At 47.9% G+C, this 25,526-nt stretch overlaps 1 protein-coding gene across 3 annotated transcripts; it reads right to left on the bottom strand.

The window, feature by feature from the left end:
• Window positions 1-109: 109 nt before the first annotated feature.
• On the bottom strand, window positions 110-24,365 carry ZDHHC5 (zinc finger DHHC-type palmitoyltransferase 5). 3 transcript variants are annotated; one of them, XM_045485307.1, is made up of 12 exons: window positions 23,719-24,365; window positions 19,180-20,408; window positions 11,317-11,438; window positions 7,770-7,927; window positions 6,578-6,750; window positions 6,320-6,422; window positions 5,628-5,719; window positions 5,059-5,191; window positions 4,326-4,449; window positions 3,761-3,873; window positions 2,204-3,063; window positions 110-1,454 (listed from the first exon to the last, which is right to left on the bottom strand). In XM_045485307.1, exons 2-12 carry the CDS (start codon window positions 19,281-19,283, stop codon window positions 1,289-1,291), a joined length of 2,148 nt encoding a protein of 715 aa, XP_045341263.1. In that variant the 5' UTR covers window positions 19,284-20,408; window positions 23,719-24,365; the 3' UTR covers window positions 110-1,288. The 3 variants fall into 3 exon arrangements, with proteins under 3 accessions (XP_045341263.1, XP_045341265.1, XP_045341264.1); XM_045485309.1 differs by lacking the exon at window positions 23,719-24,365 and adding an exon at window positions 22,905-23,632; XM_045485308.1 differs by lacking the exon at window positions 23,719-24,365 and adding an exon at window positions 21,746-23,608.
• Between the last annotated feature and the right edge of the window lie 1,161 nt (window positions 24,366-25,526).

Here is a 25,526-nt window from a genome sequence, read left to right as displayed (position 1 = left end):
GCCTAAAGGTAAGCCAGGACAAGAGAAGCTTATGAGGTTTTCTTTGTAACTTCCCACCAGAGACCATTCACCCTGCCTTAACCAGACAAAATAACACAAGTCAGGGGGAGCTGGTTAGATCAGGATTTCTTTTTATTCCTTGTTGGTTTAAAATGGCTAATCAGAATAAAAAATAAAAGGGCCTCTGTCTAGAGGCTGGGGTCTCCCCTATTTAGAGGTTAGAACCCAGGTACCCCCACTACCCAGCACCATACTGAGGTGGGCGGAGGGGTAACCCCCAAGGGACAATCGGAGGGGCCTAGGCCTGCCGCTCCTTCTCTCTATCCCATTTTTGGCATGTGATGAAAAATATTGCTTTTTGGATTCATCTCTCCCGGCCTTGGATTTAAAAATAATGTTAACCGTGTGAGTTGGGGGAAGGCTCTGAGGGGACTAAAGGAGCCCACCCTAATCCCTCTCCCCCAAGAAGCGGGGGGGATTATCCAATATTGTTTCTGGAGTTCAGCCAAGCTCGTTTCCTGATCTCCCCACCACCACCAAAGTCATGGGGCTGTGACCCCTTTCCTGGGGAAACTAAGTGCCAGTGAGCCTAGAAAACTAACTCTCCTCTCCAAGTCCTTCCCTCCTCTGACCAAGACCCCAGACTCGCCTCTCCCCCAGGTGTCTTTCCTGATCACTATGCACCAACAACAGGGGGTGCTGTTTCCTTAGTGGGTAACTGGGACAAGAGAGGGAACCACTGGAAAAGGAAGACTTCGATGGATGTCCCCACTTCTTTCCTGCTGGTCTGAGGAATGGGAAGAGTACGATACCCCTCCTACATATCCCTCCCTCATTTTCCCATCCCAGGATAGATATAGAATTTCTTTGATATTTATAATATATATATATGTATATATATATATATATATGTACACACACACCTGGTAACGCAGAGAGGAAAAAAATAGAATCCGTAACAATAATAAAAAAAATTATTTCTGGTTTAAAAATGATCTGGTTCCCTCCAGGGCGAGCAATTGCACAAATGTCCACTGAGTCTGGTCCAGGGGTTAAGGAAGGGAAGGTCTTAAAAGGTGAAGGGGATTGCTACCCCAGTCTCAGGGCCCCAACTCTCCAACTCCCCAACCCCACTGCATTTTATAAAACGCTCCTCATCCTCTTGGAATCGGTGGTTTAAAAAAATGTCCATGCAGGGGAGGGGAGCCCCTTGAGGAAAGGAAGGTGGCCACCTGGGGCCCTTTGGTGTAGGCGCAGAGGCGTGGGGCAGAAGGGAGGTGCTGAAGGCTCACACGGAAATCTCATAGGTGGTACCACCCACCCCTGACACCTTCTTGACTCCACCCCTTGTGGGGCTGCTGAGCGGAGGCTGGCCTGGGCCAGGGGAGGCAGAGCCTATACTCTTGGGCTGCCCGTTGGATTTGCTGTAGGTGGTCTTGAGCTGTACTTCATCTCTAGGAAGGAAAAAAGATAGGTGTCATCAGAACTGGGACACGAAACACAGAAAAGGGAGACTGTTTTAAAAATTACTAGAACAGGGGAGCCTGGGTTAAGGGCCCGACTCTTGATTTTTTTTAAGTTTGTTTATTTATTTATTTTGATGGGGGCAGGGAGAGAGAGACTCCCAAGCAGGCTCCACACTGTCCGCACAGAGCCCGATGTGGGGCTCGAACCCAAGAACCGTGTGATCATGACCTGAGCTGTAACCAAGAGTTGGATGCTTAACCCACTGAGCTACCCAGGCACCCCCTGACTCTTGATTTTGGCTCAGATCATGATCTCACGGTTCACAGGATCTAGGTCCGTGCTTAGGATTCTCTCTCCCTCTTCTTCCCCACTCGAGCTCGCTCGCTCTCTCTCTCTCTCAAAATGAATAAGCTTAAAAAAAAAAAGTTATGAGAACTGATGTGCTTTTCCCACCTATCTCCCCTATTTATTCCTTCTCTCCAATAGCGGCTACCTGAAATACTTGCTCTCAGGCAAATAAATACATTTGGGGAAGACAGGATGAAGATAAAAGTATTGCTCTTTAGGCTTTTAACAGGAATAGCCCATGCAGGCAGCTGGAGAGAGTGAGCGAAATGAGCGATCTACAAGCAGGCGTCTCTGAGTCCACCTGCACACAAGTGAAGTCATGACACCTTATGTAGGCCCCGAGGAGAACTTTAAAATCCACTGAGCGTCAGGAAGGACTCATACTTACTTGGGGGTCAGTAATGGCTGCAAGGCTACTTCCTCTGCCTCGGAGACACCAGGTGGGGCTTTTTGGCTGCTGTAAGACATAGATCGGCCCAGGTACGGGGCAGTTGGGCCTGGTTCAGGGGACCCTAGTCCCCGGCCCCTTAGCCCATCTGGCTTGCCAAAACGGGGGGCAGCTGGGCGTCCCAGTGGAGTCTTAACCAAGGGTGATCTCTTTGAATCATCTGAGGAGGAACTAGTACGAGGGGCATGGCCTGAGCCCGGCGTTGACTGAATGCCTGAGTCCCCCAAGCCTGGTTCTTCCTCACGGCCCGGGAGTGGGGGTGACTGGCGTAGCAGCTTCTCTCGTTCCTGGAGGGAGGCCACAATATGGCGCGACAGATTGTCGTACCGGACTGGCGAGGGCTCTCGGTGCGTTGGACCAGTTGGCACCAGACGTGGGTGCCTCTCGGCTTCCCGTTGCTGGGCCAGCCGTGCTGACAGGAAGGGAGAGGTGTAGCCTAAAGGTGGGTCTGGCTCAGGCCCTGCCTGCACGGACTCGAAATCAGGGCTGTCTGAAGGAGTGAGCAGGCTGTCATAGGACAGGCTTCCGTTGCGTGTCTGGTTGGCCAGGCTCTTATAGGAGGTGGAGGTTGTGCCCTCTGAACGAATGGACTGCAACTGGCCCAGCTCAAAGCCAGTGCCCTGGGCCGACTTGAGGCTGGAGGAGCGTGAGCCACTGGACAGTGGATCGAAGTGAAAGCTTTTGCCGAAGGTGGGAGAACGGAAGCTCTCTGGCTCCAAGCTGGGCTCCGAGCGATAGCTGGGATGGCGGCTGCTCTCCGCAATCGAGGTTGGCTCCTTCAAGCTGTCCCCACGGCTCAACTGAGGGAGAAAATAAAGCGTGCTCTTAGCGCTCCTCCTCTTGTGACAGATCCTAGGCCCAAGAGCCTAGGCCCAAGAGTCAGTCAGAAACAGTATTTGTCACGTGCCGCCAGTATGCTTAGAACTTTTACACGCATCATCTTGTTCAACGCCTAAAGCACACCTACGAGTTGGAACAAGTATCTCATTTTAAGATGCAAAAAATGAGGGACACCTGGGTGGCTCAGGTGGTTAAACCTCCGACTCAATGTTGGCTCAGATTGTGAGCCCAGGGTCATGGGATCGAGCCCCGGGTCGGGCTCGGCGCTGAGGGTGGAGCGTGCCTAAAATTCCCTCTCCCTGGGCCCCTCTCCCTGGCTCACGCGCACTCTCTAAAATAAATAATTTTATTTCATTTATAAGTTATCTAAAATAAAACAACAAATATATGAAATAAGATACAGAAAACGAAGCTCGGAGAGGTCAGGTAACTTGCCCACGATGGGTGCTGAACTCAGATACGATGCTATCATCAGTGCTTTTATCTAGTCTGCTACGTTGCCCCCTCTTGGAAGGACACGCTGTCAAGGAGACTCAAGCCCATTAATGCCAACAATTGGTAAAATGTCTTCGGTTTCTTCCTTCCCTTCTCCGATATTCTTTTTCCCAGAACAGCTGACCTACATCAGAGCCTTACTTCTCACAGAGTACTGAGTACCTTGGCGCTGGAGGAATGAGGCATGGCGGCTGATGTACTGCTGCTACTGTAGCCCGGCCGGTACTTGTACATGGTGGGTGTGGGAGGGCTGTCCTTGCCCAAGAGGCTGCTATCTGCAGGAAAAAAGGCCCGGGGACACCGCTTTACAAGCCGTTCTCTTAACGTGGCCAGCGCTCCTTGAAGGACGGAGGGAGAACAAGGTACGAACAGATACACCCGGCAACAGAAAAGTCCCAGGAACGTGACTTTGCTGCAGCCGAGACTAAAGACTCATACCGGCCCAGAACCCAGAGAGACAGAATGCACCAAAGAGGTCTAGGAGGTTCTTTGGTCTATCTGAAGGCTGACAGTACCCCCGCCTCCCCCGCCCCCACCCAACGACAAAAGTTCAGTTCACTGCAAACAGCTAAGTGGCATCCCCTTTCTCCTGTCCCGGCTGTCCAAAGAAGCGGCCCGAGGCCCACCTGTTGGGTGTTCTCAGCCACCCAACCTTGGCTCCCCGCCCTTGGCTGCCCGTCTTCTCCACAGCATACAGTAACCTTCTCACATCTGCCACTGCTCTTACCCTCATTAGTAGCCAGGCTGAGGTGTGTTCGTAGCCCCGTGTAACGGCTCAGGTCCGGCTTAGGAGGAGGTGGGGGTTCGGCATCTGCAGACTGGCTCTCCGTTATCTCCAAGCTTCCCTTAGACTGGATAAACGAGGGAAAATCAGATTTGGAGAACTGGGTGTAAGGGCAGCTCCAAGGATTAATTAAACCAGTATAAGAGGGGCGCCGGGGTGCCAATTATGTATTTCGAAACTAGGACTAGAAGACAAGGGACAAGAGCCATTTGGGGGATGACAACGGATAAAGAAAAGTCTTCAACAAGGTTTAATTCTGTCACTTATTTGTCCATTTCCACCAACTATTTGTTGAGCTCCTACCATCTGGAAGCTGCTACATTAAGTCCTATGAAGACGTGGAAATGAATGGACTCAAATTCTACCGTCAGTGAACCCACAATCTAATGGAAAAAAGAAGATAGGTACTTAACTAGTTCTTTAAAAGATTTTCTTTCATTTATTTATTTTAAGTAAACTCTCTACTCTCAGTGTGGGGCTCGAACTCATCACCCCAAGGTCAAGAGTTGCATGCTCTACCAGCTGAGCCAGCCTGACGCCCCTGTACTTAAGTAATTTTTAACACAAGTCAGAGAGTGATAAACACTGTTAAGAGTAATGTCAACTAAAATCAAGTTTCCATCTCTTTGCCATGCAAGTCCCCAAGTTACCTACTTTACTTCCCTAAATTCCTCACCTTGCTTCTCCTCAGCTCTCCCTGGATACCATTGTCCATGATCTTCACAGTTATCTGCCCATCTGACACTTCTGGTCGAAGGAAGGGAGGTCTGATAACAATCGTCTTCTCTTTCTTTGGTCTTCCCAAGTACCTGAGTGTCAAGAGCAAGACGGCTTTCATCCACTCATTCTAAAATATCTATTGGTTGCCTACCTTGTATTAAGCATTTTTACAAATACAAGCACGGTCTCACCAAGGCAGCAAAAAGCTTAGCACTGAACCGATTTCTTAGATGCCATGAAGAACTGCACCACGACTAGGCCTCTGGGCAGATACCTAGATCAAGCCTCTCTGCAATAAATCTCACCCTGAACTCTCGAAGGAGAGTAACCATAATACCTGAGGAATGTCAACTGAATTCAGAAGGTCCACTAAAGGATGCCATTTCTCTCCCTTGTAGGCACTTCCCATTCTAAGAGAACCCTCCCTAAATGGCAGTCTCCCACCCAACCCCCCCCAGACTAGAACAAGCCCAAAGACAAAAGCTTTGACCAAGAATGAACACTAGACCAGAGGGGTGGGTGTACCTGGGTGCTGGGGAACTGCAGAGCACACGGCTGACATTGTTACAGCAGCCATTGGTGAAGGGATTCACACCTCCTCGGAATTTACCCGTAACCTAGAAGGAGCAAAAAAGGGCCCTATCAGTCAGACGATGGGACCTTGATCCCTAAAGGCCAAAACAAATCAATTATTGTGCACCCACCATTTGGGAGATAAAAAATGAGTAAAACACAGTCCTGCCGTCAAGAAGCTTCTACTTGTCATGGCTAAGAATGGGGACTCCAGAATCAGGGTCTTCAGTTCAAATCCTACATCTACTTCGCAGTAGCTACTTGACTGTAGGCCCAGTGTTCTCATGTGAAATGGGGATACGCAGATAATATACACGTAAGCAAGTAAGGTCACTGCTATTACGTGCACGGAAATAAGTGTTTTCCTTTAAGCAGCTCTAGAAGCTTTCTGAGCACTGGCCTAGGTCTATTACTGTTTCCATCAGCTCAGAATTCAAACTGTCCAGTATATGAGTGAGCATTCTGCAAATGGTTGTTAACTGAGAATGGCTCTGTGCTCATGCCTGCATGAGGAGTGTGGACACTGCATCACAGAAAGTACCCATCAAGCAGCCATCTACGGAAGCACTCCACTCCGCTCCTACTGGAGGGCTAAGACTCCCGCGTCCAGCTCTACAGAGGTTTCCCAGCCCTTCTCCCCGTACCTGCTCATTGGTTGTGCGTCCCCTGGCCACCAGCACCACGTGAAATCCCGTGAGGCCAGCTACAGGGATGAAGAATAAGCCAGCCACACACATCACTGCCATTCTAAAGCCAAAGAATCAAGGAGAACAGAGCGGCTCGATCCCACCATCCCCGGCCCCTGCAACAGCCACGTGACCTTTGACCCGTGCCACCACAGCACTCAGCTTTCCTCCTCCTCCCCCCTCCCCAGCCCGAAACCCATAGGCCTTGAAGGATACGTGACAGCCGTGCGGACCCCTGAGAGTTCCTCCATGTGGTAGAGGACGTAAAGGAGGCCAAAGCCAAACACACCCATAATGTGTGCTGTCAGGGAAAGGAGGAAGAGGAAGAAATAACGGTAGTTCCGGCGACCGATACAGTTGTTCACCCAGGGGCAGTGATGATCAAATTCCTAGGGGCAAAAAGAGAAAGACTGAGAAGCGTCCTTGGACCATAGCCCTAAATCGCTTCTGTCAACAGCAGGAACAAATGTCAGAACTGAAGTTTTACTTTCAGTAATACGTGATCAAGTTCACCGTTCAGCTGCAAAATTAACAACAGGTTCATGCAGTTTATCTTGCTCTATCAAGCTGTAAGGAAGACCTCCCAGAAGCTGATCAAAGTTTATCCAATGTGACCAAAGAACTCCAAAAGGGATGAATATCAGAGGCTTTGCAAAAACATCAAGATTCACGAGAAGAGAGGCCTGGAAGGAAAATCTGGCAGACCACTGCTTCCAGCTAAGTAAAAACTGATTGGAAAAAAAGGGTTTAAAAATAAAAGACAAGGGCTGCAGCAGTTCAAGCAGGAAGAGAAATATAGCTGTAAAGTCTGAATGCAACGGACTGCATGATGTAGTAGATGCAAGAGGTAACACAAAGCCAGGACCAATAACCAAAAAGATGAGTCAAGGGACAGAAGGCTAGGGCTATGAATCCTGGTGTTGGGAAAACCCATTCCCATTTGGGGTCCCTCCTATAACAGACAAATAGTTATGCTCTCTACCTCTCGGGCAGACAGCTTTTTTTTTTTTTTTTTTTTTTTAATGTTAATTCATCTTTTGAGAGAAAGAGAGAGAGAGAAACAGAGCACGAGTTGGGGAGGGGCAGAGTGTGAGGGAGACACAGAACCCGAAGCAGGCTCCGGGCTCTGAGCTGTCGGCACAGAGCCTGACACGGGGCTGGAACTCACCAACCACAAGATCATGACCTGAGCTAAAGTCAGACCCTTAACCGACTGAGCCACCCAGGCGCCCCTCGCGTGTACATCACTGGTAACACTTTTTGACAGAGCTTCCATACGGCCCAGACCGTTAGCCAGGGCTGTATTTCATCCATGGCCCAGAATCCAGAGGATTTAATTCTTCTTCCAAGGGCGGGAAGAAGAGAACTCAGAGTAGGCACCCAGGCCGACCCCACTCAGGGTGCTTACCTCCACACAATTGTCACAGACACTGCAGTGGGAACAGCGGGGAGGACGGTAGAAACGGCAAGTGGCGCACCATTTCATGCGCACTTGGATGCCCTTAATCTCCACCGTTTTGTAAAGGGGAGCTCGGAAGTCATCTTCCTTGTCTTCATCCTCCTCAGCTGCAAGAGAGGAATAATCAATTAAAAAACAACGGTGCCAGGACTGGACTCGGCACGAGGGATGCAGTGATATGTAAGTATGGCCTCTGCCTTCAAGGAATTCGGTCTAATGGGTAAGAGAGAACAGGAACTAGTAACTAAAACCATGAGATCAGCTCTGTACCCAACGCAACGGGAACACGGTGGGAAATGAGGTTCGGGAGAATATGACTCAGAGGTAGCTCTGACATGGGTATGCTGACACTTGGTTTACATATTATTACGAATTACATTTTTGAGGAAATAATTTACATATCAAAGCACATACACAAAGAGTCGGCATAATAGTTCAACATCTATACGTGAAAACTACAGCAATCCAAGAGAGGAACTAACAGCAAGCTTTTTTTCCACGCACAAACCCCTTCCCCAAAAGAGCTTCCCCTATTCTATTAATCTCCTGTATATTTCAGTATTGTTTGCTGGCTCAAGACACTCTCCTTACCTGAATGCCCTTTCAATTTTCAACTATCAGAAACTCATGATCCTACTTCAAAACTGAAAGTACATTATTTGCCTTCTCATCTGCTGTGTACAATTTTTATTTTTTATTATTAATCTAGAAAAAATACATGTGGGAAGGAAACATTAAATAAACGAAGGAGCAGGGATTAAAAATTAAGTTTCCAACTTTTACTGATCTGGGGAAGTGTTTACAATACAGATAGGTAAAAAAATGCAAGGTAAAGAACTGTACAAACAAAAAGATCGTTTTGAAAACAGACACAAAAACACATACACATTTGCTACAGATAAGTGGTACATATAAATGTTATATACACAAATCCTCAAAACACTGAAAGGAAATATAAATAGTAGTTATCTTTGGGCTGTGTAATTACAGGTGATATATTTCTTTTTTATGCTTTCTGCATAATAAATACTCACTACTTATTAAGGTCTTTTAGAAAAAGTTTCCTCTTGGGGTGACTGGGTGGCTCAGTCGGTTAAGCATCCGACTTTGGCTCAGGTCATGATCTCACAGTTCGTGAGTTCGAGCCCTGCATCAGGCTCTGTGCTCACAGCTCAGAGGCTGGAGCCTGCTTCGGAGCCAGTGTCTCCCTCTCTCTGCCCCTCCCCTGCTCGCTGCCTCCCTCTCTCTAAAAAATAAACAAACATTAAAAAAACAGATAAAAAATAAAACAAGCTTCCTTTTAAAGGAAAAAAATTAAAATGCTACTTATTTTGAAATTTCTGATCTTTCCACGCCCATCATCTATCAGAAACAAGCGCTTTCTCTTCTTAAAACACTACACGGTTCTTTAGTTACTCTTAGACCTTAGCACACAGTACAGGACATTTATTCATATAAACGTCATCCCTATTTGTCCTTCCACACTGAGCTATTTGAAAGCAAGAACCTTTAAAAAAAAAAAAAAGTCATCCCAAATGACCATGATAATGCCTTCCATATTAGATCAATAAATATTTAATACATGAACATTAAAGGCTCATTAAAACAGTCCTCTTTGGCTTTAGGGACTCCAAGTTCCTTCGGTTCAACTAATCTTTGAGACAGGAGTCACAAAGCACAGTGACACAGGCTTTGTGAGTGCAATGATCTCAGGAAAACCTCATCTCTCACTCTTAAAAGCTAACTTCACGTTTGACAGAAAAACTGGTTATCAGCAACAACCCTTATCGACTTCTAACTCTAATGACGGTTCCTGACTCTCACCTCCTCTCCCAGAACAGCCTGCTTCTTCTGTAAGCACAACCCTTCCAACGTGCACAGGAAAGCACACCCTCACTCTGGAAGGCCTCTCTTCCACCATCTCCCTCGCCTCTCTGGTTCCACCTCCTCACGTGACCAGAGTGCTTCCATCTTCTCTAGCACACAAAAAAGAAAAAGGCCAAAAGCCTCTCCCTCTTTCGTAAGACATCCATCTTCTGCCTTCTCTAACTTCTTGAAAGAGTAATCCTAACATTCATGGACTCTGCTTCCTCACTGCCCATTCACTGCCTTCCAAACCATGGCAGTTTGGTTTATTATTTACCTGTATTTTTCCCACACACACACATACCTAAACACACTATGACAACTATTCTCGTCAAGATCACAAATTCCAACGGGGAGTTCTGAGTTTTTCATACTGGATCGAATTTCTGATACTGCGAACCATCATGAACTTCGTGAACCTTTCTTATTAGTTCCCACTCTGTGCAGTTTCTTCTTCTACTAACCTTCTTACTCAGTCCCTCTTCAGTGGCTCCTCCTCCTCTGCTCATTAAAATGTCAATGCTGGTCAGATCTGACCTTGGTTCTTTCCTTACCTTGTACTTTCTCTAGACAACTTTACTCCCGTTGCTTCAAACACCACATGGCTGAAGCCTATGAGACCCAGGTCTCTGACAACTGCCAGCTGGCTGACTATACCTAAATGACCCATAACTATCTCAAGTTCAACATGTCTAATGGGCTGTCTTCCTTCCAAACCTGTTCAACATTCCTGTAACTCGTATCTTGTTTTGTAAAAATCAGCATCCAACTATCTCCCAAGTTAGGAACCTTGGGACGACCCTAGACAATTCCTTCACTCTCCTACTCTCCCCCAATAAGCAAACGGTCATGAAGAACTCTGTTGAGTCTACTGAAAAAAAGTCTATAAATCCAGCCTCAAATTCAAGTTCTCATCTAGTTTACATTATTGCAATTGCATCCCAAAGGGTATCTGTACATTTTTATAAGATTTATTTTTGTAAAACAAAATCTGATCCCATGATTCCTCCAGTTAAAGACCTCTTGCTGTCCAACGGAAGAAACAGCATCCATTAATTTAGCACACCAAAGTCTTTCACCATTTGGCTCTTGGTTTACCTCCTACACCGTCTGGCCCCACTGTGCACTCTGTCTGCTACCCAACTAAGCATGGCATTCGTGGCTCCTGCTGCTTCCTCAGCCGAGAACACATTTCCCTGCCATCCTCCGTTTGAAGTCTTTCCTGCCTCCTCCTCGCAGCATTTCCCCAACTTATTTGGGCAGCTCTAAATGCTCCCTTTTCTGTGCTCTCCCAGAACCCTGACTATGCCCCCACCAGTTTACCCCATACTGTGATAACTGTCTAATCCACTGTAGATTATCATTGTGCCTACGGATAATGCCCAGCCCACGTGCTTGAAATGAATTTCTGATGAATGAGTAACTGAAAATCAAAGAGCTGACCCAAAGTGAATCACATGACTAGAAGTTAGGACATCTATTCCAGAAGACCCCAACCCGCTTTTCGCCTTAGACTACAGAAGTATCCCAAACCCCTAGGAGTCCTAAGGCCCGGGACCAAACGTGTATGTCAAAAATCACTAATTTTCAAAGGTAGTGAGGAGGTTCCAAGAGGAGAGAGAGATCTTACCTCGAGGGAAAATCCCTGGGTCCATGAAGGTGGCCATGCTGAAGTTGGCCAGCACAAAGAGAAAAACAATGGCATTGTAGATGGGCACTGCAGGTGACACGTAGAGGCTGAGTCCTGGACAGCTGTACGGATAATAAAGAAAATGAGGGGATGCTCCACCACTCTGGACACCAATCATACAGCCCCACAGCTAGAAATCTTGTGTGTGCCACCTCTACAGTCTCAAATTATCTTTATCCTTCTCAACAAGTACGTCTAGTTTCCCACAGAAACACTCATTTTAGATCAAGGTACAAGACTCAGAATCTCTCCTACTGTAATCCCTTGTACTGAGGTCTGTGTTCTTCAGATTCATTCCTCCCCAGTGAATCTTGCCATGTTTCAGAACCTGTCCTCACCTCCTTTTAGCCAGGCACAAGAGCTGGGACCAAGTATGTAACTGACACCAGCCACATTCCCTTCTCCAGCAGCCTCAGGCTGCTGGATCTCAGCCATGCCCCACTGACCTGCACATTGGCACAAAGCATGGGATACCACCTGCCTCTCTGGCTCCCCTTCCCTCTTCCCAGCTGGCTTTGGACCACTCTCAACTGCCTAAAGTTTCTTCCCTGCATCAGATATTCCTGAGTTTTATTCAACTAAAAGCTAGTTCTCAAGGGAGGCAGGGGGACCACACACAGAAAAGACTAGCTACCAAGACACAGAACTAGACCTCTTGAGGCCTATAAATGAAGTAGAAGAGTGGCAGGGCCGGGGGTGGCGGAGAGCAGGTATCAGACCAAATCAGCCCTAAATTCTATAGGAAAAAGAAACTAGCCAAACATATCCAATATTCCAAGGGTCCAAACCAAAAGATATGCTTTAGGTTAACTTTTCTTTGACAGAAGACAAGAAGAAAAGGGTGCCCTAGTCCAGGGTTACGCGCCGTTTCTGTGAGGACAGGAGTCTGAGTAGGAACGCCATAAGACCTCTTCCTTTCTCTGGGAGCTGGAAATTTCAGAACATCTGATGCGTTGGTTGTTTTGTCAGTACTATCAAGTGCCCTCTCTCCTATCTCAGCTCAGGAAGAACTTCCCCTTACAAGACAGTGGCTAAGTACCCTAATCTGCTTTGTGGCTGAGAACTTAATCTCCAGAATGAGGACAGCATCTGTCCTTGTCCCCTTTATCTAGACCAGCCAGAAGGAAAAGGGAGAGTTCACTGAAAGAAAGGAAGAAGGGGCCAGGAGAACAAGACAGCAAATGAGTTGGGAGAATTAATCCACAGCAGCCCTGGATTCTGCTGACAGAGGAGCTCTATCTCCATCAAATCAAAATGCACAGCCCTGAACAAATCAGGACAATTTTCAGGAATTGAGCTCTCCAATCAGATATAAACTAATAAGAGCCAAAACTGATGGTCACAAAGCATCTCACAAGTCTTGACCACCTCCAACTATTTATTCAAATTCCATTTAACCATTCATTAAAACCAAAAAATGTAAGTCAATGTTTATTGCGTGCTAGGCTTTTTACATAGTAAATATCAATTAACTCTTTGCTTCTCTTGGCGGGTCAGCACATAACTGGGAAACAAAATAACGAAGCAAGGCGCAGGCACTGATTTCAAGGGAAAACAGACCCTCCGTCACAGCTCTTGTCTTACTCCAGCCACGTCTCCCACGGAAGCCTCATCCTGTGGCAGTTCTCTGGCTCAGAAAAGATGTCCCCGTACTCTGGCAGGGTTTGGGGTGAATACAAGCAAGAAGAGGCCTTACACAGCCCCACCCAAAGCCTGACCTCCTAGGCTCCTTAGGAGGGAGGGAGAGAAACTGAAAACCAGTCATCCAGGTCAGAGCCCCTCCCTAGCACTTAGCTGTCGCTTCGATTTCCGCCAGGGGAAGAGGAGAAGGGGTGACTCACTGGACTCCTACAGCCTGGGAAGATAATTAGAAGGGGAAAAAGAAATGGAATCCTTAGAACACAGAGGTGCCCATGATTTAAAAGTCTCGTTCCTAGAATGGACAACTGTAGCCACTGTGGCCTCTTGAGCTTCCGACAAACTACAGGTTCCTCAATCCCTGAGGGAAACTAAGGTGAAGGAGGAGGAGATGTCAGCCCCTCCAAGGCCCAGATGGCCGTCTTTCTGACCCCATTCCTTCTTCAGCTTCTCCATTTCCAAGTGAAGAAAATCACCCAGTTTTTCTTGGGTGTGCTGCCAACCACCACCCCTGGATAGTTGACGTCACCCCTGCGACCTTCTTTTTCCCCTCCAAAGACTTTATTTTTAAGAGTAACCTCTACACCCAACGTGGGGCTCAAATGCACACCCCCAAGATCGAGAGTCGCCTGTTGTACCGACTGAGCACGCCAGGCGCCCCACTCCTGCAACTTCGTATCAACTCTTCCCGGCTAAAGTGTGTAACCCCAGAATCCAGTTCTGGTATCTGTTGCCAAAATAAAGCCCACCCCCACAGGAGCAGCATCTAGAAAAGATGTAAGTAAGTCAACTTCACAGGCAGCACCTGCCCCTAGATGGAAATCCAACCCACTGCTTCCAACCTTCACACTCTAGCTGAGAGAACACCCCACCAAGGAGAGGCGTGAAGGAACAGAGTCCGTTCCTGCCACATCCCATACTCTGCTTGGCTCGTGGAGAGGTTTGCAGTTGCTATAGTACTTTGCCAGATTCCTAGGTGACCACTCCAAATGGCCTGTCTGAATCTGTTGCCTTCGATGGAAGGAAGGGAGGAATGAGCTGAAGAGGAGCTGTTGGGGCTGGTCCTCAGCCTATGGCAATAATCACAGGGCTCCAAAGCCTAGGGAGTGGCCGTAGCCCAGAAGGCTGGCTGACTCACTGATGAGACTCCCAGACCTGTACCAACCCAGGAAGAACAGGTTCTTCTGCCCACCCATTCAATACTCCTGTTTTCAGGGAGAGTGGGTTTCATTACCTACACTCCCCGGGGCACCTGGCTGGCTCAGATGGAAAAGCATGCGACTCTTGATCTCAGGGTCGTGAGTTCGAGTCCCGCACTGAGCATGGAGATTACTTTAAAAAATAAATAAAATTAAAAACAAAAAACAAAAAACCCCACACTTCTGAAAATCTGTTTCCAAGCCCTCTCTAACACTTCCCTGTTATAAAAAATGGTTAAGCTGCTGGTAAGAAAAAAGTAGGAGTCAAGGAGCTTTGGCTCCTAATCCCATCTCAGTCAATGCTTTGCTATGTAGCCTTAGGTAATCTGCAAACTCCAATCGTGTTACTTCGGCTACATAATAGATATGAAAATGAAGGAGACATATCTGAAAAGATCCTGGAATTCTTTTCTAAACCAGCTGTCTTAATATTGAGCATTCACTGGATAGAAGGCATCCCCCCACACCAAAAAAACCCCACATGATTAACAAACACCCTCATCATCAATTATCATTCCAGCCCCACCTTCATCCTTAATTCCACTTCCCCTCTGTGAGGTACTAGAAATTCAAGAACACTTAAAACAGAGGCGCTAAGCTCCTGAAGCATAGGTCTATGCATTCCACCGATGCCTGGCACATAGTCTATGGCTACTGCTCCTTGTTGATGAAGCAAGGCTGGAACGAATATTCCACTTCCTGCCGCTGGGGATCCTCAAGATTCCAGGAGAAAACAATTTCTCCCCTTCTAGGTAGGTAAGTTTCTCTTAAAACACTTGATTTGCGGTGTCTTTACGCACACTTTCAAGCAGCCGAGAGCAAGATGTAGGACTTGGGCACTTATTCCTGGATGTGAAAACAACGTGGGAAGTAAAAGGAACATCCACTGCTCAATTAATGCCCTAAATCACGAGGCTACTCCCACTCAAATCAGGTGCTAGCACCTCTGCAGTCAAGAAAAAAAGGACCAGAGGGAGAGGCACTGAGGTTACCCAACGCCGTGGGTAAAAGAGTTGGGAGGGGCTAGAGGCAGGAGCTGAACAGCAGAAAGCACTCTCATGGATGGGACACACTGGAAAGACCATCATGGATTTCCGGACAACCCTGACTTTTTTTCCTTCCCGCAGAGGACCCCCTGCAGCAGAGATCTTACCCCTACGCCCTCCCTCCAACTTGAGAAGTAGACACACAAAGAGACACTAGCTGACTTAACTCACAGCTCAAGGAGATTTTAGGAGAGGCAATTCAGTGGTTTATTTCAAACCTTATTGCCAGGAGTCCTAAGAAAGACTCAGGGATCCCTGAAAGAGGCAAAGAGGAGACACCAAGCGGCTGGGCCTCTCCACACCAGCCTCACTTGAAGCAGAGCAGCCCCCCTCTTGTGTCTCACGCACTGGGCTTCCACGGAAGATCTCACCGGATAAAGGGTCATGGTGCTTAAGTAAACTCCTCAAGGTCAACTTCTTCATTACACAAAGAATAGCTCCACAACGGTGAACAGACTTTACCAAAATTAGTCTCCTGACCCCCAAAACAGTGCTGATTCCTCTTACCTGGCACTGCCCCCACCCTTGCCAATCACGAAAGGGGACTTAAACTAAGATAGATGAGGATCCAGACCCATTACCTTAAACACAGCATCTAGGACCTAACTGGGAGGAAGAGGGTTCCTTCATCAGACACTCTCCTTCCCAGACAGCGAAAGAGGAAAAGAATGAAAACAGAATCCTCAATAACTCTCCCGCTCAGTTTTGGTACAGGGCAAACTGAGCGAATGGGAAGGAAGGGTTAGAGTTCTGAAGGGAAGGCCTCAACTGTTCTACTCAAGCTTTTCCAGGGCACAAGGTCACCCTTTGATGACCAAGCCCAGCCAATAATTTCTGCTCACAGCTTTCCCTACCTGACAGAGAAAGACGGAGGGTAAATTGTTCCTAATGAGTTCCTAAGGCTACATGCCTGCACTAATTATGTCAGCCGACTGAGAGGGACTCTCCCTCCCACTTCAGGTTCTCTAGGCCCCAAAGTCATCCCCTCTTGGGACTCAGACTGACGTAAGAACAGACAGTTACAGGCTAGTGAAGAGAACAGGAGGAGGACAGAGCAGTTACAGATTTAGGGTCCCAAATAGGAGCTGGTTCAAAGAGAGCCTTTCCCTGGGACGCCTGGTTGGCTCAGTTGGAGGAGCGCTTGACTCCTGAACTCGCGGTTGTGAGCTCAAGCCCCACGTTAGGTATAGAGACTACTTAAAAATAAAAATTTTAAAAACAAAAACGAGTCTTCCTCTGGTCTATCTGAAACAAGAAATTCTTTTTTAGGTTGTAAATAGTTTCAAACAGGGAGGTTCTCCAGAGAATTGAACCTTAAAAGAGAGAGAATCCACGGGGGAACAGTTTTTGAGAACAGCAGCAGCTCAGCCCAGACCTACACCTACAGAGGAACCGCTACGGTCAGATGGAAAGGAAAAGATGATAATTTCACAGGTACCAAGAGGTAGGTGATAAAGAGAAATAGGGTGTTTGTCTCCATGGGGAAGAAACGAGCCCAGAAACTGGTCCTGAGGAAACTGCCAAGGGAGACTCCGGCTAGGACAAGGCTCTTCTTCGAACTCTGGATTGGAGGCAGTCATTCCAAAGTCCATACTGTCCAAAATTCTTTTTCCTGGGGCTGAGACACCATGGAATTAGGAGGGCCCCTACTTCCAGGCACCAGGGAATGAGAAAGTAGGTTAAATAGCTTCAACTATCAGTTGAGAAAATGCCTACGTCAGGACAACTCTTTGTGGCGAAACTGGTAGAACCAGCCAAGCACTTTAATGGCTCCAGATTAACAAAATAAGAATGGGGCTTCTGCCCGCCCTATCTCAGGAATAGGTGGGTTAGAAGAAAGAAACCGCTCAGTGAGTCCCTTCAATTTCTTAGCCGCCCCAAGGCTGTGCCTTTTGAAGGAAAACAGACCTCCCGAATTAAGCAGGCCGAAAGGTGTCAACCTGGTCTTATAATCTATCCCTCCTGACACAGCACCGCAACTGCCACAAGGATATACACATCCCTTGGTTAAAATGCTGATTCAAGGGGAGCCCGGCTGGCTCAGTCAGCAGAGCAGGAGACTCTTGATCTTAAGGTTCTGAGTTCCAGCCCCATGTTGGATGTAGAGATTATGTCAAAATTTTAAAATCTTAAAAAAAAAATGCTGATTCTACTTGCTGGCCGTAATAGCAGAAACCAAAACAAGTCATACTGAAGACTCACACCTCCTTCTCGATAATCAATGCACGAAGGACAGAACACTGGGGGCGCCTGGGTGGCTCAGTCGGTTCAGCATCTGACTCCTGGTCAGGAGATGCTGCTCAGGACATCAAGCCCCGCATCGGGCTCTGTGCTGACAGCATGGAGCCTGCTTGGGAATTTTTCTCCCTCTCTTTCTGCCCCTCCCTGGCTCACACACATTCTCTCTCTCAAAAGGAATAAACTTAAAAAAAAAAAAAAAAAAAAAGGACAGAATACTGAACATGTTGAATTTAAGCAAGAGAGACAAACTATGAGAGGTAAAGTCAGAGAAGAGTAGGGCTGCTTTAGATCCTTGAGGGACTCAACAGGCATGCTCAGGCTGGAGAGCTGAGGGCCAAAGAATCCTCCAGCCTCCAGAGGAACAGGTGAAAGTTGGAAGATGCTCATACCTCAGATAAGAGATTCATTTTTTTTCCCCTTTAAGACTCAACAGAAAAACATCATTGCTTTACTGACTCTACTAGCCAAGCAACACAAATCTTTTAGAATTCCTTTTGGCATCTGAAGCTCAACTTGGGGCAGGAGGTGGGGGGGTGGTCTTCCTCCCCTCCTCGAATTTAGTAACAGTTCTAGGTTTCTCTGCATAATAGTAACTGCTCCCCTCTCCCCCCCACCGCCAGCAATTCCTGCTTCATTTTTCCTTTAATGAGTCGAAACTGCTTTTATTCCCTATCCCGTCGAACCATCTCTTTCCTCTTGCCAGCAACCTCACACTGCTCTCAACAACACCTCACAATTAGGTCTGAGCCTCAATCTCGGCAAAGTGAACTCCACAGAAAATCTAGCATGCTCTGATTGTTCCAAGAGCTACAGCTAGAACACTAACTCAGTGACTCAACAGTTTAAGGCTCGGAAGCCGGGTACACGTTAATTTATAAACAGGTAACAGCAAAGAGGCTGGCCAGGTGGGTAACAGCTAAAATACAGGATGAGGGAAGATCAATCAGTCTCCTCCAGTGACCGGCAGATGAACAAAGTCTGAATACCCTAAACAGGAAACCTTTCGATGCCAACGGCTCTTCCTAATAGGACCAGGGAATCAAGAATTACTGCCATCCCCTCAGCAGGGAGGGATGTGAAGGCAGCCCGCCAGGGCTCTTCCTAAATAAAGCCTGCCCTTTCCCAGTGGCCTTCACTTCTCCAGGCGTCGGCTCTTAAGAGTACAGAGAAAACCATCTGAGTAACACAAAAAGCCCAGCTGTCTCATTGGTATATCTTCTAAATCAATCCTGCAATTCTCCAGTATGCTCAGCTCCAGAGAGCCCGGGGAAAAGCCATTACTCTGTGAAAAACCTCTCATTTAGTCTGGTTCTTTCTCGCACAGAACTGATTGCTTGAGCTGCTTCAAGCCTCTCTGGTGGTTTCCTCCTACTTCCTTCCTAGTTCACGATCATCTCGTGATGGAGCTGGATAGGAAAACACAAAGACATCTGTGATTCCAAAGGAAGGGAAGCAATGGAAGGTAGGGGATTCAGAAGAGTACAATTCATACATAGCAAGGCTGACAGGACAGGCTTTTTCGCACTCGTCTCCCCAGGTCTCTGAGGTTTGTTTTCACCTCTATCGGACACCAAGCCACCCAGGCCTGGCAAGTAACTGGCAAAACTCCAGAGAAACCGCACCCCCCCACACCTCCCACGGAATGCCCCCCCAGATACCACCACTGGGGGAGAACTCACGTAAAGGCAAAGAAGAGGGTCGTAGCTCCCACTAAGAAGATGGCGGCTGCGGAGACTGGAACATACTTGCTGGGCTTGAATCTCTTTCCAGACTCTGCGGGCATGTTGGAGCTCTGATGGGAGGTCTGCCCTGCCGCATAGCCCAGGCCCACACAGCGGCAGAACAGACAAGAAAATGGGATGAGGGAAGCAGCGGACAACGAGAGCACAGACGGAAACCAGGGGAAACCGAAATTGTGAAAGTATCACCCTTCCCCCTCCCAAATAAAACCAAAGGTCAAAAGATCTCAAATGAAGGAAAGCACATGGGAGGGGGAAAGGTGATTCGAAATGATGAATAACCACCTCCCCAGAACAAGGCAGAAGGAGAGATTAAGAAACACAACTCGTACAGTCTACAAAGAGGGGACAAACAGCAGGCTGTACACATGCAAATGGTTGCGGGTGGAGAACATGGGCCACCAGACAGATCGAGGAACAGCTCATGGATGGAGGCAAGTCTTCCAAGGGCAAGAAGGGGAGACTGTCAGGCAGGGCAGAACACCTCGGGCAGGGCAAAAGTCTTCTGAGGAGACACTATAGCACCTCCAGGACTACCACACTCCACAAGATGTGAGGTGCCCCTCAGAGAGGTGCGCCCTGTGTTTCTATTTTAATCCAAAAGGGAACCTGAGGCCCCTTCCAGTTCTGAGGAGAAGCGGTTTTCACTGCGGTCCTCGTCCCTTTTAGGCAGTTTCCTCAATGCCACCACTCCCACACCTTGACTTCAGGGTCTGTAGTCCAGCAATGGTGGTTTAATTTTATTTATTTTCTCTTGATGGCTAAAGCTGGGCAGCAGCTGTTACAAGGTTGAGTTGCAAATCCTTTTCTTCAAAGGGGAAGGGAAAACAGAGAGAGAGAGAGAGAGAGAGAGAGAGCGTGCATGCAAGCGAGCTTGTCGGTCTTCAATCTCTTCTTGTCATTCCCAAGCCCCCTAAGGGCTCCGTTTCCTATCAAGTTCATGCAAAACTAAGGAGAAATGTAAAATCCCTGAAGCCATGTTCTTCCCAACAAGCAAAATAAGATGAAGAAATCAATTCCACTCAACGATAGTTTTAAAAGGGTACTGTGGATGATGAAACCAAAGTTCCAAAGAAGTCCCTGTTTCCAGGTTAGTCACTGTCTCTGATCTTTCTTCTTCAGTCTTGGGCTTTCTAGATGCAGAATTCAACTGGGTTACAGTGATTCACCTGGGGGAAAAAAAAATACCTTTATCAGATAAATTCTTTCAGGGAATTTCTTGAAAACATCATGACTAAACCCCACAGGCTACTCTGTCTAAAAAGTGCCTTTTATGGCATACATTTCACTTATGTGCAGGTGGGAAAGGACTCTGAATTGAAAGAACAACGGATTCACAATCTTTACTTCTTCTCAGTGCTGTTCATATTGGAAAGAAGAACATGGCTTCACTGGCCTAAGGTCATCAAAGAACTAGCTCTTATAAGGGGTGCGTCTCACCTGACACCAACGGGCAGTAACAAATATCAAGAATATCAAAATCTAAAAACATACAAGGGCACCGCGGTGAAGGGCAGTCCTAGAAAAGAGACTTCTCTTTGGAAAAAGAGAGTATTTATTGCAACAATGAAAAAAGAAGAAAGTAACCTCAAAATTAGGACAGTATGTCTCATTTCCTTTCTGTGTAGGTCTCTGTCTCTTATCTCTCTATGCTTTTGAGTTATAACCCTGAAGAGGCAGATGCTGAGTTTTTGGTCTGCTGGAATAACCCATGAAAGGACCTGGGTGAGAAATGTCCTTGAACTGAGAGGTGAGCCACTCTCTATGAGACTCCGAGTCAACCATAGGGGCTGGTCCTGTTCTTGCCAATTCAACACCTTATTCCTACACTGGCCTATCAGAAGTTCAACTGCGCCCCACATTCCCCATATGATTAAGAGTAACAATTATTTCTGTTGACGGTAGTACCCAAATAACACCAGCACTTTGGATTTTATAGGATGCTTTTCATCTAGTGATCTCAAAGCACTTAACTCACATTATCTGGTGACACAGTCCCTTACCCCACTCCATAAAATTGAAGGCTAGAGAATGCCTGAGGCCATTCTACTTAATCGCTTGAACAGTCAGGTTAAGAACCAGAGTTCACATGCCCCTTTGCCAAACCAAAGCCTTTCTACCACTTTCTCATCCACTACACTACTTGCCCAGTGATTACATTTTGGAATCTGAAGACCAAAAATTTTACTTAAGTTAGAATTTAAAAATAAAAGTTCAGGAGTGCCTGGATGGCTTAGTTGGTTAGGCATCTGACTCGTGATCTTAGCTCAGGTCTTTATCTCAAGGTAGTGAGTTCAAGCCTTGTGTGGAGCCTACTTTAAAATAACTAACTAAATAGATAGATAGATAAATAAATAAATAAATAAATAAATAAATAAAAAATAAAAGTTTATTTGACCGAAGCAGCCTGCTATTTCCCTTAATACCAAAGGCAGAGATTCAAATGTCAGAAGATTCAGACAGCAAAATACAAATGTGCCCTGGAATTTACCGCTTCCTCTCTTACCTGTGGTATGGAAGGCAAAGGCACCTTCCTTCAAGATTCACTGTCTCTTTCCTTAAAAAAACAGAGTTTTACAGGGCCAAACAGCAATATTAGAATACAGTGAACACTTAGAGACTATAAGAAATTGTTTAAGGCCTTAAAAAGATAAATCCCCTCTAGCTCTTGATTTTATGATTATTTAACACTGAGTTTCTATAGGACTGAAAGCCCAACCGTCTCAATTTAGGTCTGAGTAACTTTGTAAACACTGAGAAGCAAATTCTTGGTTTGTGGGCAGTACTATTAAACTTACCCCTCAAAAGCCCAAAGATGTACAGAAGGCAGAAAGCTGCACTGCTTAAATTTTACCCGAAGTAATAGCATTTAGACACCTTACTTTATTTCAGATTGTATTTTCTGACAAGAAAAAAGTCACATGGGCTCATATTGCCACAGCAATACAGGGTCACAGGGTCATAAAAGGCCATGCAATTTGGGGAGTACTGTGACGGGAAACAAAAGAGATCAGCATCTGAAATCTTTAGGGCATATATGTGAGAAGGGAGAAGACAAAAACTGAACAACTTACTCGGCATAATAAACACACACCAAGTCTTAACAGAAGAATGTGCTAAGGGCAGTAGGGATGAGACTGCAAGGTGAGTGTGGTTCATCACAGCCGGCAGTCTGGATCCATACCAGCATGAGAAAGGTGTACAAGAATGTGTATGACACATGCAGACACAGAGTAATCTACCGAATGGAAATATGTATATGTAAAACAAACTATAGAGGGCTCGCTATAAAGGCTTAACACAAGTGGGTACCTCCTTAAAGGGGGCGAATGGGTATGGGCAGTATTACCATAACACAAGTATTATTTGTCGAAATAAAGTAATGTTAACAGAGCAATATAGTAAATCTGAACACAAAGCAACCAAGGTATCATGGAATAATCCACATGTCAAGATGTTGGCTGGAGTCAAGCATAAGTTTAATACTGGTGTTACTACATAGGAGGTATGTATGTATGGCAATACAATTCCTGTAAGCATCCGGCGGATTTTTAAAAATGGGTGATTATGAGCATTCTGAAGAGATTTGATAGAGTACAGAGGGATACTGGGACAAAAGGACAGGGATGCTAATATAAGATCAACCTAGACAAAATGGTACTAACCAGGAAGTGAAAAATCCAACGCAAATAAAAGGACCAGAATATAACACATATCCGATCCTACACCTCCTTCCATAACTTTTAAATCACTTTCTTACTTCTCGTTAAAGTGTTTTCATTTGGCCAAGTGGGTAAAACACTTTCCACCCCTTTGTCCCACAAAGAGAGACCTATAGGTAAAATATTGGCCAACACATTCGAGCTCCACTAGCAAAAAGTACAAAGTACTAAAAGCACGGAGCACCCAGCTGGTGGGGGTAGGGGGAGAAAGCGGACGGATGCGAGAGAACAGGTAACAGGATGAGGCTTGAGCCAAAATAAGTATCAGCAGAGGAGGACAAGGGACCTGAAATGCAGGGAGGCAAAAGGGGAACAGCACCCAGTCGCCACCCTGGAGCTGGAGACGGAGAATCACCACACGGGGCAGAGCTGGCTGAGACCGAGAAGACGGAATCCGCGGCCGCAGGGCCCACCGAGGCTGCGGGAGACGGCAGAGCCCGGGGGCGCAGGACCGGGGGCGGAAGGGGCGGCGGCCGGGCGCCAGGCGCGCAGGGACCAGGGTCCCGGGCCAGGACCGGGCGGCCGGGCACTAACCCGTCCAGAGCCCCGGCGGCCGCGGATCCCCGGCCTCTACTCGTCGTCCGTTTCCGGGGCCCACGGGTCCCGCCGCAGTTGGATGACCCGGCCCGGAGCAGGAATGGGGCCTCAAACCACCTCCCCCCTTTCTCGGTCCCCCTTCCCTAGAGGTCACTCTCCCCTCCCACCTCCCTGGCCCGGCACTTCCGGTTCCGCAGGGGCCGGTGTCCCCGGTACTCACCCCCGGCGCGGTTCCCGTCACCGCCGCCGTCGTTGTCGCCGCCGCCTCCCGGCAGTGCCGTCCGGCCTCTGAGAGGCCGCGCGCGGCCCCCGCACGCTCCACGCCCGCCCTGCTACGCGCGCTCCCGCTCGGCGACGCTCGTCTTCGAGCCGGCGCGCGGCCGTTGCCCTCAGTGCCGGGTCTCGAGCCCTCCCAGCGTTCCCATTGGCTCCCCGTCCCGGGCGCGCGCGACGTCTCGCGCGGGGCACGTTTCTCTCATTCATGCGGCTCGCGCCGCCGCGCCCGCCCCCGCTCACTCTCCCATTCACCCATAGCCCCCACCCCCACTCCGCTCCAGGGCGTGCGCGCGAACCCGGCGACCGCGGCGACCTCGCGGCCTGATTGGCTGCAGGAGCACGGCGCCGTACACACGCGAGAGAACGAGCGCGCGCGCGCAGGGCCGTCGGGTTCCGCAGACGACTGGGAGAGGAGGATTGGCGTACTGCGGGGTCGGAAATGGGGAAATGTCCGGGAAAGTCTTTTTCCTGCTTCCCATAGGCTAGCCCCACAGTATCCAGGAAGAAATCCTTGGAAGTAAAAATAATTACATGTGTGTGCTGGAAATACTCAAAAGCAAGGACCTAGCCTCCCTCATTCTCTAGAACCCCTCCAAGGAAGTGTGGTACGACCCAGACAGGCTTCCTGTGTAACCAATCGCCAGTCGGCCCCGCGGTCCTCGCCTTTCAGCCCCTTCGTGCATTGGCTAACCCCTTGGAGACGAAATAGCTCCCACCCAGCCAACCACCTCCTTTTTTTTTTTTTTTTTTTTTTTTTTTTTTTGGATGGCGAAAACTTTATTTAAAGCAAATCTTAACGGAGGAGTCCTCGGTCAAGCGAGCTCCCTAGTGCCAGCAGAATCCCGGGATAGTGGAGTGGATGGGGCTCGCGCACGGTGGGGGCTCCTGGACTAGAAGAGTCGTGTGGGGCGAAGCTCCTGCCCGAGGCCCCGGAGGAAGAGGAAGGAGAGGGGCGCCAGTCTTGCAGCGTCCGTGGTGCCGACGGTGGCAGGAGGCGCAGGGAGCGAGCGCCTTGTGAGGCGGTGGCAGCCCCCCTGAGTGCCAGAGGGCTCTGGGCTTCATTTCCTTAGTTTCTCACTGCGGCACAGGGGATGGGCGCCCGCTTCCCTAACTTTGCCCAGTCCGGGAATGCAGGCTGGAGGACGGCTGTCAGCCCTGGCGAGCTGCTGGCCGACCGCGAAGATCACAGTGCCACACTTTGCCCTAATTAGCCCTACACAGCTGTGAACCCAAGAGGAAGGCCAGGTGTTGTTCTCTCCTCATTTAGCTCAAGGCCATTTCTCTTTTGAAAGCAGCTCTGGCTATTACATAACCAAAGTGTTCCAGCAGCCACTTCTCTGAAATCAAGGTTCTTCACCTGTAAAGTGTGATTCTAAATCCTGCGGTGTGTCCTCGGGTTTGGTGTCAAATGTTTCTGGTTTAACTGTGGTCTGATACTTTAGTACTAGGCAGCAAGATAAAGGACAAAGGTTTTCTGGGATCTAGTCTAGCTCCTCTGACATGGCGTATATAATCAGGTTCTAGTTCATTCTTTAAAAAAAAAAAAAAAAAATTAACGTTCATTTATTTTTGAAGGGGAGAGAGAGTACGAGCGGGGAAGGGGCAGAGAGAGAGGGAGACACAAAATCTGAAGCAGGCTCCAGGTTCTGAGCTGTCAGAACAGAGCCCCATGCAGGGCTGGAACTCATGAGCCCGGAGATCATGACCTGAGCAGAGGTCAGATGCTTAGCTGACTGAGCCACCCAGGCGCCC

The sequence above is a fragment of the Leopardus geoffroyi genome, chromosome D1 (assembly GCF_018350155.1).
Source record: "Leopardus geoffroyi isolate Oge1 chromosome D1, O.geoffroyi_Oge1_pat1.0, whole genome shotgun sequence".
Taxonomy (NCBI): domain Eukaryota; kingdom Metazoa; phylum Chordata; class Mammalia; order Carnivora; family Felidae; genus Leopardus; species Leopardus geoffroyi.
The sequence above is the reverse complement of the archived record's forward strand: the minus strand, read 5'-3'. Positions and strand labels throughout refer to the sequence as shown.

Coding starts and splice junctions, on each gene's coding strand:
- ZDHHC5 (XM_045485307.1), bottom strand. CDS start 19,283: ATGCCCGCAGAGTCTGGAAAGAGATTCAAGCCCAGCAAGTATGTTCCA. Junction 5,192..5,627: donor TGCAGTTCCCCAGCACCCAG/GTACACCCACCC, acceptor CTTGACACTCAG/GTACTTGGGAAGACCAAAGA. Junction 4,450..5,058: donor GAGAGCTGAGGAGAAGCAAG/GTGAGGAATTTA, acceptor TCGTTTATCCAG/TCTAAGGGAAGCTTGGAGAT.